This window comes from Sparus aurata, chromosome 11, assembly GCF_900880675.1.
Source record: "Sparus aurata chromosome 11, fSpaAur1.1, whole genome shotgun sequence".
NCBI classification, from domain to species: domain Eukaryota; kingdom Metazoa; phylum Chordata; class Actinopteri; order Spariformes; family Sparidae; genus Sparus; species Sparus aurata.
In genome coordinates this window covers 34,780,293-34,801,008 of record NC_044197.1, presented here as the reverse complement: position 1 = coordinate 34,801,008, position 20,716 = coordinate 34,780,293, and the positions used below count along the sequence as shown (strand labels likewise).

The following is a 20,716-nucleotide window of genomic DNA, read 5'->3' as shown; positions in this document are numbered from 1 at the left end:
TGAGACCAGCATGAATAATTTCTGAAATGATGTGGTGAAAATTCAACACTAAAGAAGGCTTTCATCTAGAAATCGTGAATTAGGTTTTACAGATAGTCATTCAAATGCTGGAATGCTTTTCATTTAATTCATAACGGTGTGTTTTCTAAAAACAGTCAAATAATCTTGTTCCAGGTATTCGTTGAACTAAAAGTTTTACAAACAAGTCTGTCGTAAGTGATTGTGATCAGTCATGTATGTCTACAGAATGTATCTCATTTCTACGTTCAGGCCTTCTTGTATGTGTCGCTCCGACACAGAAACCCTTATTGTGAAAGTTGTGAGCGGATGTGGTCTCGCTCAGTGTGGACGCGTTGACTGTGGTCTGGGAGGAGTGACTCGTTGACTGCGGCGATCGCAATTTCGGCAACATGGGAGACGTTGTGGGATTTATTGTGAACGGATTTTAAGAGCTGTCGGGAAAATGGCGGAGAGGTGAGTGTAACATGAGACAGCTGTGTTTTTATGTGCTACAGCTCGCTGAGTGATATGATGCTTCACCTCGGAGCAGAGCCGAGCCGAGCCGAGCCGAGCGGAGGGTGGCAGCAGCCCAGCGAAGAGGCTAACAGCGCTTCGGTTGGTCGCCGTGCTGTTAGCTAGCTCGCCACTTATTCGCTCACACGATTCAACAATTTTCATATTGAGGATCATATGTTTGAACCCTGTCCTGCTCTCTGTCCGCTCACTGGGCTGGAGTTTGACGGCTCGGGCATTTTCCTCTGGACATTTGTCAAGGTGGAAGGAGCGGTAGAGGAGGCTGAGCACGGCTGCATGATGGTGATGATGATGACGATGATGCTGCTGCTGCTGTTGCACCTGTCGGTCTATGTTGCCGTCTCTTTGCTGGAATGCAGCTAACCAGCTCCTCTAGCTGGATGCTAGCAGAAACCCAGCTATAGAGCCATTCTCAGGGGGAGCTAACGCTCGGCCAGCCAGGATATCTAGAACCGTCCTCGCAGCATCCTTCATCCTCATGATGGATAGAGGTACCTCCCATGAGAGGAAGCACTGGACATGGAGGAGTGTGCCACCGTCCACCTAGCTTTCTAACCACAGTTTATTTATTTAGCTTTGACCTTGTCAGAATGTAGAAATACCTCTTGTACAGGGTCCAAATGAGCGGATATGCGTCGCGCGTAGAGAAAACGCATCACCAGATCCCTTACAGATATTTCACTTTCATGTTAACTGGCTTCCCGGCACATTCCCATATTTCACCTAACAATAACCTAACAGCCGTTTTTGACAATGTGGTCGCCCATCGGAAATTCGGCATACGTATACACTATAAATGAAATAAATGAGTGTAGTAAAATGTCCATTTTCAGAAGTGCTCCTCACTGTTTGGCATGACCTCCCACTGGTAGAGAGAGGTAGTGAACCAACGTGTTCTGGTTTAAGACTAACTTTGTTCACTGGATGGTTTTCATATTCTGGAGGATAATTGTCCCCCTTGTATACCAGACATGAGACCTCGCCAATGATCACTGAAGCAACTAAACAACATTTGAATTGGGTTTGGAATTACAGCAGAGGGAAAGTCACTCCCAAACTAAATCAGACTTTATCCTACCCAACCCTTCTGTAACCACTCAAAGCAGAGGATCGACAAATGTCATTTTTAAAGAAGTTTATTGGCTCGCTGTAAAGGGAGGGTGTCTGCTCCACCTGGAATATAGACAATAGCAATTTCTCCCCTAGCAGCATGCGAGTATATGATGAGTTAATAATTGATGGCTGTTAAATTAGTATTGCAGGGGTCGTTGGGCCTCATGAATCAGTCCTGCAGGTCTGCCCTGTGGCTTGTGCAGCTTTACCTAAATCACAGCATGCTGGGGTCACATCAGAGGCTGAGCTCAGCTTAGGTCTCATTGTCAGATGACATGTTTTAGAAAACTTGAACCTGTTTGTACTTTGGATGACAGAGTTTGGATTATTTGTGAATCTGTCACCTGTCAACGTCTTCCATGAGGTTACGTATATACTGGTTGTTCTGAGACTACAGCAATAACCACAGTGCTTTGAGGTCAGTCAGTCTATCTGTGACCACACTGCTTGTGTCTGGGTTGAGGTTGGGTCATTGTATATTTACACTGTTGTGTTGACCGGTGGTGGTCAAGGTTTAGGAATTAACCAAATAAAGCTTTATTTAGAGTTTTCCTAGTTCCCTTATGCTAGCAGACAGTACTGCTGCACAGATTATGTTCACAGGCACTGAGGTGAAGGAAGTGCTGTGTGTGTGTGTGTGTGTGTGTGTGTGTGTGTGTGCTCTGCACCATCTGTAGTGAGATGGGTGGGGTGGAGGATAGAGGAACCTGTCACACTGTGCATCTTGACTTATGTCTGTGGTTAGATTGTCAGTAGGGATGTCCCAATAAAGTTGTTTTTACCCCAATCCTGATCCGAGTCCTTTAATATTTAGTATCTGCTGATACCGAGTCCCGATCTCATACTTAGAATTAACTAATAATTTCCTGGATAATACAGCAGCATTAAGACAAAAAGTAGTGGCATCCAAGCTGTTCTCAATAGGTTTTTTATTTTGTTGAAACAAAGTATATACTTTCATATGGCTCTTTCTCATTCTGCATATGCTATTGCAACATTGACCTCCACCTTCCTGGTGTTAGCAGGTGAGTGTGTGACAGCAGAGCCTTGTGTGCAGCCAGCTGAAGTGTGTGAGACGCAGCCCACGCTTGGTTCCTTCATATCATCCATTGCTTTTTTCATATTCCTTACGTTGTCACATAAAATGACGTGGACATGTTGCTTGTCTATTTCACATGCGTTCAGCATCTCCTCGACTGCCTGTTTTACATGCTCTGCTGTATCAGACCCATCAAACTAGTGCGCATACCGGCACATTGTGCCTGGAAAGTGGAGTAATGTAATGCTGAGGTGGCAGGGCAAACCGGGGATTCAACAACTCCAGGTGACAAAGAAAAACCTTATTCTCCACCACGGAGATGAGCTGGTCATCCAGAGCAATGAATTCAGTTACTTCTCTGTAATATTTTATCGTACCAAATTTGTAGTATTAAATGCAGCTCTTCCCCTTGTGAAACCCTCAAATAGCAGATGTTATTTCCACACTGCAGACATTTTATCCACAGGTTTGCCAGAATAATGTTACGTTTGTGTCCTGCCACAAATTGGGCTGTGATGTAAAAGAAAAAATCGGACCTGGGTTCACTATCAAAATTGCCGATCCTGATCAGTGGAAAAATGCCCATATCAGGATCGAGGCATCCCTATTGTCAAGGTTAGGTTTGATCATGTTTCAATAGATATTTTTTGTCTTGTGCATTGTTGACTGTTTCCTATATTCAATTAGAATGGCACATAGTAGAGTGCATACCTCTACCAAAGCCCACTACTAGGACAGAGGTGCCCAAATTAGGGTAGAGAATGGAGATGAAATGGAAATATTTGAGCCATTTATTCTCAAGATTATAACAAAATACAGAAGTCAGTGAAGAACCGAAAAGCAAAATGTGAGTAGCTGATGTTTCACTGTTCCTTCAGTGCTGAACCTGAACACTGTTGTTGACATACATATATGAACCCACACACGACGCTGCCTACTGCACACATCTCCATGTTCAGCAGCCAGCTTGACATCTGATCCCAGTAGCAGGGTGGGGCCTGAGCTTATGTGTTGTGCCCGCAGCACGTGGTTGAAATATTCATATCGACGTGCTCAAGCCGCCAAGCTGCTGCCATATCTGTCACATATACTCATGTTGTGTCCTGCTCGGGGACTTAAAGAGGCCAGGTATTCAATATGATTGTGTGCTGAGGGTGGGGGGGGAGGTCAACAACAGGAATCTGGCCACAGTTTCCTCCCTGACCCATCTGATCTCACTGACTGACTCAGTGTGCTGTGACTGATGAGCCATTACTAACACTGTGAAGTTATATAAAGAGCAGTTATAATGGAGGAGGAAATGATCGTGAAAGCAGCCTGCTGAAATATTTATAATACATGTATGTCATACAGAGCTTTTATATAATTGTCCCATGACTTTAAAACAAAGCCAGCTGGCATTATGACCCCCCATCACCAGGTATTCATTAACATGTGATCTGCACCTGGATCATCAACACAATGATATCTGATCGCGGGCCTTTTTACAACAAAGAGACATTTGAACTTTAGTGTTGTAACTAATAATGAGGAGTCCTCGTCAGCCCACTGTATAATGTCTTGTGTGGCTCTGAGGAGGTGACCCACATCAGTCTAACGCTGATGACATCAGTCTAACCCTGGTGACTAGGCTTGCGTACTGTTCACATTTGAACCTATTCCTGTTTGGGAATTTTGAGTTTGCGTGTTGACCCCTTGAGCTTGCTGTAGCTGCTCAGTGTTGAAGCTACAGCAGCAGACTGAGATGGTTATGTGAAGCCAGCAGTTATTTCTTTGTTTCCATAGTATGTTACATACTGTATATGTCTGCAAATATGAGCACACATGGTTTTTTATGTAAAGTTTGTGAATTTAAACCTATTGTCTATAAATATAGTTTTTGACAGTGATAACCTCTGCATTAATGGGAATTCCTATTGTGAGTTTGAATTAGGGTTGGGCGATGCCTGCCAAATTGGTATATGATGATGTCTGCGGTGAATCATGGTGATGGATGATGTCATCATTGTTTATGAATTTGAGGCAGCCTGTCCCCTCAGTGTTGTTGTAAGGCAGCAGTCATGTATAAGCTCAGCAATGTAGCAGCTGCTGTTACCAACCGTTGCTCTGACATGAATCTCCAACTGTCTCACCATGCAGAGGAAACTGTCTCCCGTTACCACCAACACACATCCCTGTAGCAGGGTTAAAAGCGTCCCCATCTTTGCACCACATGTCCGTCACTTAGATTTGTTCAGCCTCATATGCAAAAAAAAGCGTTGTCTGACTAGCAAAAGAAGCTAAGTTAAGAAAACTAGTAAAAAAACAGCACGACTGGGAGAAACATCAGCCACGGGAAAACAAACACTGCTACCACAAATTTAACAGTGTCTTGGCTTCTCCTACCTGAGCGGCTTTAATTGGTTGGTTGGTTGGTTGAGTGCTTGCTACATAAAATTGTTTCAGGACTCAAGGAAAGTATACTATAATAATTCTTCATAGACAGTATGAGGTTCACATACCGTTGGTTTCATACCGAGGTTTCAACATATTCATAAACATGCTGTTTTAATAACTTGTTTTAGTAAAACATGTTTTAATAAGCGTGTGGGATTTCAGATGCAGTCACTAGCTGAATTTTCGGGAGATGTCTCACTCTGTCTTTCTTTCTAACTCATTACAGTAAACATACACTCTCAGGTACTGAATTCAAAGAAGATACTGTCTGTCAGATTTGATGGCCCCAACGTAGTAAGACATCATAAAGGACAGCTGATCCCTGATAACTATTGATGGTCAAGTCAATGGGCAGGAACTTGATACCGGGACTCCATCTTTACACGATATTCAGGTCCAGCCCTAATATACGAACATCTGAAGATTTAAGTTGCAGGTGTGAGATTATAGGGTAGCATGACCTTCTTAAAGCTAACAAATTGACATTCACAGAGGCAAAGATGACTAAACTCCAGTGTCACTGATGGCTCACTTCTTTCTCTACAGTGTATACACGTGTTTGAATGTGTGTGTGTGTGTGTGTGTGTGTGTATTGCAAAATTGCAAATGTTGATTTGCACCTCAGGGTTGTTGTGTTTTGCTTAAATGGGCTCCATCTTTGTCCCACTCCTCGCCTTCATAAGAATCAACAAACTGCTTACTTTCTGTTGATGCTGTTCAGTGAAAGGACAGTTAGCACAAGTTTGTCGCAGTCTGCCCGATCAATGTTTGATCCATGTAATCAGTGAGCACAGAATCAAGAAGGAGCATCATGCAGTTACATCACCTAATCCTGGAAAGGTTGGAGCTCAGGTTAGGTCAATGATTTGACTAGTTTGTATGACGTGTTGAATGACCACACCTGTGGTTTCACACACACACAGACGGGGTGAGAGGCCTGCCATTGTAGCATCTACCCGGCCACATCCCACTGCTTCTCTGCAGATATTAAAGGAATTCTAAATAGAAATATTCTGATGGGGTGAGAAACATGAAGCGTGCTCTGAACAGACCAAAAACGTAATTAGAATGATCCTGATACCTAACTTATGTTGTTGCTGTTGTGTTGTACTGGCATTAGCCTAGCTTCTAATACATGACAGGGTTCTCCCCAGACGGTGGAACAGCGGCGCTGCGCCGCTATACCCCTAGGTCAGCGCCGCTATACTCCGCGCGTGACAGTGACGAGCGTCCGTCCGTCCGTCCTTCCCCCGGTTGACGGCTAGGAGCTGACGGCAATGAGCGTCCGTCCGTCCCCCGGTTGACAGAGTTGATGACCGACTGTCCGTCCGTCCATGTCTCCCCCCCCGGACTGACGTTGACGAGCGTTCGCAACCCCACCAAATGGTCGCATTTTGTGACCAAAATTTGAGACGGTGCCACAAAATTTTACATTTAGTCGCGCATGTGCGACCAGTGAATTTGCCTGTGTTTTTATAATTTTTTATCTTTTTTTTACCCTGGTATGTGGAAGAGGCGAATCAAAGAATCTGGAATCTGGACTGACAGGTGGCGGGCCAATGTGTGAGAGGGGCAGGGAATGGGGAATGGCACTGTAAGTGGCTAATGTGTGGAGGGGGAGGGCAGAGCCGGCCCAAGCCTCCATGGGGCCTAAGCAAAATTTGATTTTGGGGCCCTCTATTACTGCCAATAATGATGATTATTGTCATTATTATCATTACGAATACACTTGTAGAACTAAATGTGAGAACTTTTTGTTGTAGTTAGATTGTAATCCACAGAGATTAATGCCATGGAAGCAGACACCAGATTTGCAAATTTACAGAAAAATCTTTCAATTAATATTTGGCAAAGTCAGCAACTCCCCCTACTGGCAACACATTAGTAGTCAATACATAAAACCTTAAAGAGCAGCCAAACATGTTTTACCCATCTATGGTTTTTATTCTGAAATGGTAGCAAATTCAGCTACAAGAGCAGCCTGGGGTTGATTAACACTTAATATTCAAAGTGATGTAGTACTAAGTGGGATACCGAATGTCATCTAGGCCAATTAAAAGTAACAAAATAAACTAATCATTTACTGCAAACACAATCTGCTTTATCATTATTTTTTTGTAAATAAACTGCAACACCAAATGTATGAAAACAGACAGTATTAAATACAATAAATTTTTAAAAATCAGACAAATACTAGGTACAAGGTAACACAAATGGTTTATAAATAAAATATTAAGATGAATTAGGTCTGAAAACTATGTAAAAATGTGCAAAATCTTTGGTGAATTGGGGGGGGGGCGGGGGGCTTCGGCCATCGTGTCTTTTTGGGAATATGACTGTGTCCTCTATAGGCAGTGGCCCTCTTAATACCTGTTCAGTCCTTTCTGAGTCTGACAGGAAAGAGGGACACTCAGCTGGGTCACCTGGTGGAGCTGCTGATCCCTGCTCCAAACTGGACGCTGATGAGGACAAATCAATCTCGATGACCAAAGATGAATGACCTATAGGGAAATTACAATAATATTTTGGACAAAATTATTCATCGCAGAATATTCTGCAGTACACTGAGCAATTATAAAGGCTGTTTTGTTGTTAACTTACCAGGTACAGCTGAGGTTGCAGAAGACACAAAAGGGACAGTGGGCACAGAGGATAGAGATGGACCTAAGATGAAAAACAAGCTAGCATGTTATAGTCATATTAAACTTGAAAATGATGCAGCTTATTTTCTAAATAAAAAAGTACAGCTATAGCTTGTAATAAGAAAACAAACTGTAGAACAACTGAAAATTGTTTGAGAAGTTTTGAAATAATATGGATTTGCGTAAAATCATGTCCCTTGTCAAATAATTATGTTATATTAAACAAAAATTCATCTCAGAATGTTCTGCAGTGCACTGAGCTATTAAAGGCTGTGTTAGAGATGGACCTGAGATAAAAAAAAAACATATCCCTTGTCATATGATTATATCTTATATTAGTATATCTTAATGAGATAATTTGACTAGAAATTAAATATACATGGTGATAGTTTTTGATCACGTCAGTCATCAGCCTTGGCTGCTCCTGAGGAGGTGGATTGCCCCTGGGCTGTGTCAGTGCCTCCAAAATATTTTAACAGTGCTCCTGGGGAAGTTTCATATAAGGTATGAGCATATTAGGGAGATGATGTAAAAGGAATATGTTTATTTACTCACATTATTTACTGTGCTCTGCAGCAAACAATTGCAAACAACATACCTCAAACTAGCTAGTTAACTAAATTATTTAATTAATGCAGAACCATATTGCTAGCAAACGTCACCGCGTTTGTAATTAACGTTAGTTATTAAACATTTGCTATCAAACACTGTTATCAAAAACGTTGTTTTGATGCCAAAAAGCGACCCAGAATAATGTATATACACTGAAAATCAACTTATTCAAAGTATTACACAAACACAAAAACGTTAGCTTGAATAGTAAGCTATCTAACCTAGTCAGACGTTTTGAACTAATGTTAGCTAGCAAATTTGCTATTATATCTTGTCGTCTTCATCTTTCTTCCTTTTTCTTTTTTCTGCCCCTGAAGGGTAAGTCCTTTTTTGAGACATCTTTCACCTGCTCCTAGCTCCTGGATGCTCAGTGCGCACTGCACGGTTGGCTGCACTGCACACGTCACTAGCGGAGCTCTGACATATCCAGCAGAGAGGCAGTAGGAAACTACACTCTTTGTTGTTGGGGTTTTTGTTGTTGTTGTTGTTGTTTTTTGTACAAGTATGTACATTTGATAATATATGAATCATCATTACTCACACATGGAAAAAAAATAATTACTTTTTTCTTTTTTAAGTGAATTGCTCTTGGGGGCCCTCTAGTGGTCACGGGGCCCTAAGCAGCTGCTTAGTTCTCTTATGCCTTGGGCCGGCTCTGGGGGAGGGTCCTAAAGTTGTTCAGAGCACAGAAGGAGAAAGTTTCACTTTCAGCAAACAATGGCGAAACAAACTCTTGGTGCTTACCCCGCGATTCCATCAGATACGAGTCCGCTGTGTAACATGAACATTGAGAACATTGTTTGTGTACGCAGTGTTTTCTAAAAAGAAAGTTTGTAAAATGCTCACGTTAGCAGATGCTTGTTCCGCTCGCAGCTGTCCTGCCAGTAGAAAAGTATCGATCCCTGAATGCGACGTAACTCGGGTACATTCACAAAAAAAAAGCCTAGGTTGCATTTTTCGCGAGAGTTTTGCTGGAAGTACAGTACCTGTAAATAACAAAAATCCTTTAAAATTGCACACTAAATTCAAAATGGCTGACATGCTGTCGGGTTAAGTCAGTTGGTCTCCTCTTCAGTGGATGTCTGTCTTGTCCACAGCTACATGTTTAACTATGCTCGGAGGATGGAGCTAACGGAATACAGATCTGCAGTTACACTTTAAATGTATTCCTATAGATCCCTTCACTTCGTGTTATATTTTATACGTGTCATATAGAATCATTTCTTGATGTGGTGTTGACATTAGCTTGTAGCCGTATGTGGGCTGAAGAACCACGAGGATGGGATGGGATGGAGGATGGGAAGGAGGATAGATGGATGAAGAGGAGAGATGAAGCTACGTGGGGATATTGACAGGCTGTACAGTGGAGGAGTAGCAGCGGTTAGAGCAGCATGTTGCCTCTGTTACTTTGAGCCCCAACATGAATGTGACACAGTGTTGAGCTATCGAGCTCTCTGCTGCTATTGTTGGACACTGATTGCTCGTGGCTGCAGAGAAGCCTGTTTGAAATAGAAAAGCAGAGAGAGCAGAGATAGCAGCGTATTGACTGACAGTGGCAGTGGATGGAGGGGAAGAGGGAGTAGAGGGGTGGGCCAGATAGAGGGAGTATTGACGGATGAAGGGAGCAAGCACTTTCTCCCCCTAATAGGATTATTGTGTCAATGTGTTTGTCTGAAGGGCTGCCCCAAGAGGCTGTGTGTGTGTGTGTGTGTTTTAGCTGTGTGTGATTGTGTGTGTGTTAGATGGTTGTGTGTGTGTGTGTGTGTCTATGTTAGGTGTGTGTGTGTGTGTTAGGCATGTGTTTGTGTTTTTTAGGTGTGTATGTGTGTTAGACATATGTGTGTGAGTGTATTAGGCAGTGTTTGTGTGTGTGTGTGTGTGTGTGTGTCTGTGTTTTAGCTGTGTGTGTTAGATGTTTGTGTGTGTGTGTGTTTTAGCTGTGTGTGTTAGATGTTTGTGTATGTGTGTGTGTGTGTGTCTGTGTTTTAGCTGTGTGTGTATGTGTGTGTGTTAGATGTGTGTGTGTGTGTGTGTGTCTGTGTTTTAGCTGTGTGTGTATGTGTGTGTTAGATGTTTGTGTGTGTGTGTGTGTGTCTGTGTTTTAGCTGTGTGTGTATGTGTGTGTGTTAGATGTGTGTGTGTGTGTGTGTGTCTGTGTTTTAGCTGTGTGTGTATGTGTGTGTTAGATGTTTGTGTGTGTGTGTGTGTGTGTCTGTGTTTTAGCTGTGTGTGTATGTGTGTGTGTGTTAGATGTTTGTGTGTGTGTGTGTGTGTGTCTGTGTTTTAGCTGTGTGTGTATGTGTGTGTGTGTTAGATGTTTGTGTGTGTGTGTGTGTGTGTGTCTGTGTTTTAGCTGTGTGTGTATGTGTGTGTGTGTTAGATGTTTGTGTGTGTGTGTGTGTCTGTGTTTTAGCTGTGTGTGTATGTGTGTGTGTTAGATGTTTGTGTGTGTGTGTGTGTCTGTGTTTTAGCTGTGTGTGTATGTGTGTGTGTCCGTGTTTTAGCTGTGTGTGTGTTAGATGTTTGTGTATGTGTGTGTGTGTGTGTCTGTGTTTTAGCTGTGTGTGTATGTGTGTGTGTTAGATGTTTGTGTGTGTGTGTGTGTGTGTCTGTGTTTTAGCTGTGTGTGTATGTGTGTGTGTGTTAGATGTTTGTGTGTGTGTGTGTGTCTGTGTTTTAGCTGTGTGTGTATGTGTGTGTGTCCGTGTTTTAGCTGTGTGTGTGTTAGATGTTTGTGTATGTGTGTGTGTGTGTGTCTGTGTTTTAGCTGTGTGTGTATGTGTGTGTGTTAGATGTTTGTGTGTGTGTGTGTGTGTGTCTGTGTTTTAGCTGTGTGTGTATGTGTGTGTGTGTTAGATGTTTGTGTGTGTGTGTGTGTCTGTGTTTTAGCTGTGTGTGTATGTGTGTGTTAGATGTTTGTGTGTGTGTGTGTGCGTGTCTGTGTTTTAGCTGTGTGTGTATGTGTGTGTGTTAGATGTTTGTGTGTGTGTGTGTGTGTCTGTGTTTTAGCTGTGTGTGTATGTGTGTGTGTGTTAGATGTTTGTGTGTGTGTGTGTGTCTGTGTTTTAGCTGTGTGTGTATGTGTGTGTGTCCGTGTTTTAGCTGTGTGTGTGTTAGATGTTTGTGTGTGTGTGTTTGTGTGTGGGCCCACCTGCTCAGTGCATAGAATGACATTTTGTATTGCCTTCTGTTGTTTGCATTTAGCTCAAAGCACCTTTGTGCATGAGTACGGCCTCAGCCTCCAAAGTTAAACAAAATAGCAATACAGCGTAGCTTGCCATAGCCCGTAGTTCTCAACTTGTCACCAAAGGGGTGACTGAGTCGAGGTGGCGACCATTTGTCCTTTATTTGCCTCTTTTTTACTTCATAACAATTTTGAAGACTCTGTGGATTTTTGTTTGTGTATTTTGTTAAGTGAATTGAACTGTTTGGGAATTCTTCCCAGACATCAGGAGAACTCTATAGCGCAGAATAAGGATGACACCACCATCATCGCTGTATTGTAAACAATGACACATCGGAGAACAATCAACAGCAGAACATTAACACAACCCAGGACCTTATTTTTGATTTTAGAAAGGAGCTGAGGTGGAGCAGGTGAATAGTTTTATGTTCCTTGGAATAACCATCACTAGGAACTTGTCTTGGTCACCGCACATAACCACCCTGGTAAAAAAAGAGAAGAAAAAGGCTCTAACTCTTCCAGAAACTTAGAAAAGATGAATTCTGGAGTAGAGGCTGACCGATAAAGGATTTTTAAGGCCGATACCAGTACAAATATTTGGATATTCTGATATGCCGGACGATATGTATACAAAAAAAACCCAAAAAACAGAAAAGTGTAACAAAACATAAACAGATTTACGTAACATTAGTTATTTGTAGTTATTTATGAGTCCACACTGAAATAATATGATAATGCAGTTTAAGAAAATAAAGGTATTTGTTTCATTGTCACATCTAGTGTTGTCACGATACCTAAATTATGACTTCGGTACGATACCTGCCTAAAATATCTCGATACCAATCCTGAAACGATAACACGGCGGAAAACTAAAACATCATCGAAAGTAATGGCATAAATTTTAGATTACAGAATGTGAACCTAAAATGATTTATTTCTTTTTATTATTTATATTTATATGTGTATATATATATATATATACAGTATATATATATATATATATATATATATATATATATATATATATATATATATATATATATATATATATATATATATTTTAAATAACCTGATTTTCCATTAAAAGCTCAGTGCAAGTAGTAGAAAAATTAACAGCACGTTAACTACAGATTTATTCAGCATGAAAATAATCAACATAAATGACATTAACTGTAAGTCTGGCAATTCATTAAATAAGATAATACTTTATTCATCCCACAAAGGAGAAATTTGCAATTTGCATTTCATGTTGATAAAATTCAAACCCTGGATTATTAGTCTGCAAACTACATTAGTGCACTAAAGTAGAACACAAATGGCCCAGACCTGGTGGAGGTCTGTGCTCTAATCAGAACATTTTCTAATAATATAAATAACAATATGTATTATAAACTATTGACAAAAATGTTCATGTTATGATTATATTACTAGTACTGATTGACTTAAAATAGATAATTAAGTGGTGTTGTTGATCAGCATACTTGAGAACACCAGCGCATGTTATGGTAAAGTTCATGTTCCCAGTGTAGCTTTACCCCTGACTGCCTCCTGCAACTCTGATGGTGAAAATAGTTTGCTTGTCACAAAAAAAACCTCACTTGACTTCCATCAGGGGGATATTTAATGTTATCTATCGCTAACCTGCAGCTGCATCGGATAGAAGTCCGATGTCTGTTAGCTGCAAGTTGCCCTGCTGTCGCACAAAGTTCATGAAGTACCGATACTAATAAAACGTGAAAAAGTATTGGTGTTAACGGCTGGGTACCGCGGTACATTTCTAGTATCGGTTTACCTTGCAACACTAGTCACAACAGAACAGAGGAACATCAAAATATATCATAGTGTTTGTGCCGTTCTTAACACGAGTGTTGCTAACAGGGATGCTGTAGAGCAGGGGTGCCCACACTTTTTTGCTTGCAAGCTACTTTCAAAATGACCAGGTCAACATGATCTACCTACATAACACTAAACAACTATTTATTTATATATACACTGAGTATACTGTATATAACACAATGCATAACTGATGTTGAGAGAGTAATGTAACCCTTGTATTGCTCATAAAAACTGACAGCAGTAATGCACACAGTTTACACACCGTGAGCTGGTGGTTTTCTCCATAAAGTTGTTGAACGACTGAAAAATGTCCTCTCCCTGCATGCGTTCTCTCACTCCTCTTTTGCAGTCATATCCGTAAACACCATCTGAATAAAAATGCACATCTGGGCCGTATCGCTGGTGTCTGTAGACTCGTCTAACTGCAGCTAGATTACCTCACAGCGCTGTGTAACTGTACTTCTTGATAGCTGAAGAGCTTTGAATTATGACAGTATTTCTAGTTTTTAAAATCCCGAAACAAGGAGTCAGCTGCCTCAGTGAAGGCCTATTCTATCATCACTCCATCTTGGAAGGACTTCTTATGCTCAATGATAGAGTGTCTCACCCATAACGATGTCTCAGTGTCGACCTTTGCTTGTGAATTCCGCTGTGTGAAAAAATGACTGTTGTCATATTAACTGTGATTTTAGTTCGCTCACCTTTCTCTTTCTCAGCTTGCTTTTGGGAGAGAAGTCAGTGTCTTACTTTTTATGAACAGTTCGAAGTGCCTCTCAACACTCCTTCTTCGGAATAGCGATGGTAGTTTGACAGATCAGACAAATACACATTTTTTTATATCCCCTCTTGTTGATATCAATTGAAGCCGCTAACCAGGTCACTTAGCTCGCTTGTGTTGTGTAGTAGCTAGCACATTTGAGCGTGCATGGTGACCCGTGACTCGTGACACATTATGCGTGACCCGTACAAGACGAGATCTCAGACTGGCCATCCTGTACATCAACCAGTGCTGTGTTCCGATAACCATACTTCCCATACTTACTATATTTAGTTTGAGTACTTAGGGTGTTCCTTAATCACATGTTAAACTAATTAAAACTAAACTGAAATAAAAAGCAAACTGAAAAACTAAATTAAGATAAAAACTCATGAAATTTAAAACTATAATAACCCTGACACACACTCATTCACTCCATTCTTCATTGTTTGAGTTGCCCTGTGAATGGCAATAAATTTGGTTATTTTTGAAAGTAATTCTGGGACTGCATTTTTCCTTACTTTTTCGTACTCTGTGTAGGTCTTAAATTTAGTTCCAAATGGTCTTAAAAAGGTCTTAAAAAGTCTTAAATTCGACTTGTCCAAACCTGCAGAAACCCTTAGAAAGGCTCTACAGCTGGTGATCAAACCCACCAGAACATCACTTGTACCATCTACAGAGCATCAGTGACATCAGTGAAGTGAGATGTCTGCACAGGGACCAAAGATACTAAAAGACAACAGCCACCCACTCAGCCACAGTCTGTTCACCCTGCTGCCATCTGACAACACATATAGAAGTATCTGCAGACATTCCACCAGACTACAGAGCAGCTTCACTGCTCAGACTGTGATGCTCATCATTATCAGCACACAAACATAAAAGAAAAATAAGTAATTTATTTCAATGACAATAATCATTTAATAACATATTTTTTGTGTTTGGCCGGTGGAGTTTTCATGTGCCAGTGTTCGTTTGTTTAATGATAAATTCAATCTTCAATCATGGTAAGACGTGGATATGTTTATTAGGTCTGTATTCCAGTGGTTATGAAAGACCATTAAGCAGACACCTGTTCCCATGTTACCATGATCTTTGCCATGTCTTTTTACATCAGTTAAATCAGCACTTTGGCTGATGTTGTGGTAAAGTATTGTTCATTTCCTAATGCTGTGTTATCATCAGTCCCAGTTCTGTGTCAGTGCCGCTGCTCACACTAAGCTCTGCCTGTCAGCCTGTCTGCTCCCACTTACCACAATCGTCTCACACAGATGGAAAAACAAAAGCGTTGCAAATATGCCCTCCTTCATATTCCAAATGGAATCACTGCATTTTTGTAAATATCTAAGTTAGTCTTGTAGACATCGTAAAATTCTGCTACAGAATGTAACTGACCAGGTGCAGGTGTCAGTATTTTGTTGTATTGGCAGTAATTGTAATATGTTGTCCACCTCAGTTACATATTAGTAAGCATATGTGTATAAATGTGTAAGTCGCTTTCAACAAAAGTGTCTGTTAGGGCTGCCCCTGACCAAGGATTTTCTTGGTCGACCAGTGGTCGTCATTTAGAGCGATTAGTCGACTAATCAACGCATATATATGTGTGTGTGTGTGTGTGTGTGTGTGTGTATATATATATATATGTAAATATATATATATATATATATATATATATATATATATATATATATATATATATATATATATATATATATATATATATTAGAGGTGGGAAAAAAAATCGATATTGCAATATATTGTTGTGCTCTCTGTCGCAATAAATAATCGATATACTGACGGCAAATATCGATATTTTATTACAACACACATTATGGATTTACCCTGTTGTCACCGTCAGTACTTAATCTCTCCTGTCCTGTTTGTGGGGGCGCTAATCCCGTAAATGAGGGTAAAGTAGGCGTAAGCAGCGGCCGGTGAAGAAGACGAGTTAACAACGGAAGAAGAACAGATGCAAGAATGGCGGAAAATATGAACAACGAAAAACAAATCAAAGACCCACCCGCAAGTTTCCACTCTAAAGTGTGGACCCACTTTGGCTTTTACGAGACAGATGACGGGAGGACACTGGTGCGGGGGCACTGGTGCGGGGGGGCGGCGTTCGACCGTCCGTCCGCACTTTTAATGAGAAGACCGCGGCAGCCCACTAACACCTGATATAAAGCAGCTAACATTGAAAATGAGTATAGCGGCGCAGCGCCGCTGTTCCACCGTCTGGAGAGAACCTTGAGCTGCCTGGACACATTAAAGTGCATGAACATTAATAACATGTCTTATGTAAACCAGGACAGTCCTTTCTGATACTGAAAAGTCAGTAGCAACTTGTTTTATGTAAACTTGGGCCTGTTTTAGTTTAACAATAGCTAAACAAGATACAAATAACATAAAAATGTAATGAAATATTGGGCACATTTCTGTATGCAACCAATTATGTGCAGAGTTATGTTCACCCATCCAGTACCTGGGAAGTGGGAACATAAAAGTGCTTTGGGTCAACCTGGACACATCAAGGCATATTAAATTTATAGAAAATAAAATAGAATAAATGCAATAGATGCATAAGACGTTTTTCTTTTTCAGTCACATATCGTGATATATCGTTGATGAAATTTCTTGCAATATATCGAATATTGCAGATATCGTGTATCGTGTATAGGCAAAATTGTGGGCCAAATATTGTCACAGTATCGAATCGTGAGTTACCCGTATCGTCCCACGCCTAAATATATATATATATGTATATATATATATATATATATATATATATATATATATATATATATATATATATATATATATATATAAAAGTGGATGCGCCTGTAGAGAGATTTACACAGTAAGTAAAACACAGTGAGCTGGATAATTTAGCTTCCCCAGTACACACGAATAGTCTAATACTAGCGCTTATAACAATAATAAAATGTATTAATCTCTGCTTTTAAACGTTCGGGCTGCCATGGGCAGGTAGCTAGGCCACAGATCCTCACAGCCGGTGCTGCATATGATTACATTTCAAACACAGTAAAACAGTATCTCTGTTTCTGGTAAGTCAGTGTGAAGAAAACGAGGCGATCTCTACATGTAAATGAGGCAGTAATATGTTGGGTGTTGTGGAGTGATCCTCAGGCACAGATTATCCATTGATCAGGCTCACTGTTTTATTTCAAACACCACAGGGCTGTCGTGTTGTCGGTGGATTGCTATTGATTAGAACTGTTGGAGGGCTGATGATGTGTGGCATGAAGGAGAGTTGAATGTGACCTCAGCTGCATCTAACTCCACATGCATGCCACACACACACACACACACACACACAGACACACACACACAGAGCTTAAAAAGTAAAGTTATAGTTCTGGGTTAATTTCTTAGCTGATAGTTGATAGGCAGGTCTAGGTATTGGTCCACTGTGTCTTGTAGACTGTACATTTTCAATACAGCCCAATTTGCTATTTTTTCTGTGTTCTAACGTCGAATGAATGAGACTGACAGGCCTGTCCTGTAGTTCCCCTGGAATCATTTCAGAAGCAGCATAGCTTCATCATTCTTGTTTTTTTCTCACTTCAACTCGAAGCTTCCCAGTGAACTTCCCCCTGAATTTTTTTTTTTTTTAATTAAGTAAGAACAATTTAGCAAATAAAGATGCAATATTGTTTATGTAGGTGTGTTGGCTTTGCTAGTAACAATTTGTGACATGACCAGGGCTGTAAACTAGCGGTCGCCACACGCCAAATGCGACTAAAATATTCCCCAGGCGACTTAATTTTGGAGGGATGCATGCCACGGGGCGGGTAAATGTTTGTCCCGATGGTCGTGCTCTTGCAATAAATTATGCATGATATAGCAAAACATTGTAGTAGCTGTAAAGTGATAAATTATGACGGTAGCAAACGTTAGTGCTAAACCGGTGATTTCTTGTGTGTCACACTGAAGTAGCTCCCCCGACATCACCGCTGTAGAAAATAGTTCCCCTCAGAAGCAACGTAGCTTTCTTTTAAAGTTTGGCGCAGTGACTGTGATTGAAGCGCAGCAATGTGGTGGCATATTCCCGGTGTGACTGAACCAAAGAGGAAAAACAGTTAGAGCTCAGTTAGAAGCAGGCGGCCTGACTATATGGATGGTGGTGTAAAGAGGGTGTCTGCTGAAGACAGTGATGAGGAGTTGTGATTAGAGATGCATACTGGATCAGATGGGTCCCATCTGTAGTTCTGATGAATGATTAATGAGTGTTTCCTTTGTCAAAGTTTTGCACTGTTAAAGTTTTCAATTTGCAATGTTATGAAATTTAATTGATAATATTAAAATGTATTTCTAAATAATACTTTGGCCTCTTTTCTAAGCATGTATTGTTATATAATAACAAAAAGAGGCAATTTATTTATTAATTTATTATTTGGCCGGTAGATTCTTTCATCTACCGGTCCCCTTGGCAGGTGAGCCAATAAGTTAGTTTACAGCCCTGGACATGACTGAATGAATGAAACAGACATTGTGTGTGATCAGCCTCTGAGTATATTCAAACCAAGAGAGTAACACATCATGCAACTGTATATTAGTTCAGTGAAACCAACTAAAATATATATGGAGGTTGTGTATTTGTGTGTGTGTGTGTGTGTGTGTGTGTGTGTGTGTGTGTGTGTGTGCATTTTTGGCAGGATGAATGAACCCTGATCATCACAGCCTGGGGTCTGACAGGGTGCTTCACTGTGGAGCGGAAGGGAAGGTGGGTGGGTGGGTGAGAGGGAGGGAGGGGTTGTACACAAGCAGGAGGCAGTTTTAATTAGCCATGCTGCTGCCGAAGAACTAATCAGCTTGATGCAGGGATCTCTCTCTCTCACTCTCTGTCCCACACAGACACACACTGGGCTTGTGGATTGTGGTTGTATGTAGTGAGGTTGAGTGGGGGAGTGGTGGGGGTACAAGCAGTTAAATGAGACAGGGCAATGGAGTTGGACACTTTGACTTACACTGTTTTTTATTGAGCTGTGTGTCATACTGTTCTCCCCTCCCAGTCATGGTGTGGGGGTGGCTGGCCCCAGAAACAACCTCATAATGTGGCTTCATGCAGATCATGGCAGGAGGTCACACATGGTGTCCCAAATCAGCAGCAGTCACTCCATATTGTGTTGATATGTGATTGAATGCATCGTTCTTGATCAGTCATTTGTATGATGACCAACAGCCTCAGATCAGAGGGCTGATGGCCCCACCTCAATAACTTACAGTCTGCAATACAGTCTTATTTTTTGATTGATTCATTGACTGATTCATTAATTGATTGATCTCAGAATGTACATTACACTATGATGTTCTGATGTTATTGTATATGAACAGTAAATGTATAATTTTTTAACTACATATTGATGCGAAATTGCTGAATTATCAGTGATGTTGAGAGGTTTTCAATGTAGGCAAGGCATTTTTATGCATAAAGCACATTTCATAGATCAAGGCAATTTAATGTGCTTTGCAGTTCAAAAGTACAGGCAGGCAATACAAGAGACACATAGCTTCAAAGTAATGTAGTGCACTTGAAATCATGGGACAATAAAAGATCGAAAACACTGACTCCTCACAGATATAGATTCACAATTAAAGTTAAAAATGAATGGAGACAGTATAAAAGCTAAGCGCAGAGAAATTGTTTTTTTCAGTCGTTACTGGTGAGAGTAGGCAGATAGACAGTTTGCTCAGAGTCTAGGCTTGTCTCACATCAACAGTGAGGTTATCACAGGTCTGCCAGGTTTTCTTTTGACGGGTGGGTCAACCAGCTGCTCCCAGGTGTTCTCAGGGTTCTCGGAGGTTTATACGGCACTAGCATATCAGAGATGGCTTTCAGCCCAGAGCCATGGAGTGATTTGTAGGCGAGTCAATACTTTGAGTGACACGTGGCATGTGTGACAGGTGGAGCACATTCTGCTAGTGCGCTGCGTGGCGGCTGCTTTGCTCACGTGTGTGTGTTCACAAAGGCAGTGTTGCTGCTGCAGCATGGCTCCTGCCATAGTTGTGTTGCCATGTTGTCTTCATCTCTGTGACATATTCTACAGATAGAAACATTAAAACCATAGTGAAACACTGCTGTGATGTTCATGTGACTGTCTATTGTTTATTTTCAGCACTTGGATGAGACTTCTGCCTCACAGCAGTTACTAATGACATTAGCCATTTTCACCTGAAGCTAACGTCTGCAGCCATAAATAATTGTTTACTGTTACACCAAGCCCGGCTAATCAGCCGGATCTCAGGAGGCGCCTGAGAACACATGAACACGAGCATTGAGAACATTGGTTTTGTTTTTCTAACAACTCACCTTAGCAGTAGCTTGTTTTGCTCCCAGTCGTCTGTGTGTCTGTGTATGTATCTGTATATATGTATATATATATATATCGCTTAATATTATTAAGAATGCATATATATTATATATGTATATATATATCTCTATAAAAGCAAGGAATCTCTGTCTGTCTTGTCTGTCTGTGTGTGTGTGTGTGTTTGTCAAATATCTCTGCGGATCAGGATCAGACTGACCTGAGAGTTTTAACATG

General features: G+C 41.0%; 1 protein-coding gene across 1 annotated transcript in view; it reads left to right on the top strand.

Annotated features, from left to right (window-relative positions):
- Positions 1–338: 338 nt before the first annotated feature.
- arhgap39 (Rho GTPase activating protein 39) overlaps positions 339–20,716 on the top strand; it is a 153,496-nt gene continuing 133,118 nt past the window's right edge. The window contains exon 1 of the mRNA XM_030434169.1: positions 339–474. Coding sequence (XP_030290029.1) covers positions 464–474 — 11 coding nt within the window. The 5' untranslated portion in view covers positions 339–463. The remainder of the gene's footprint in view (positions 475–20,716) is intronic.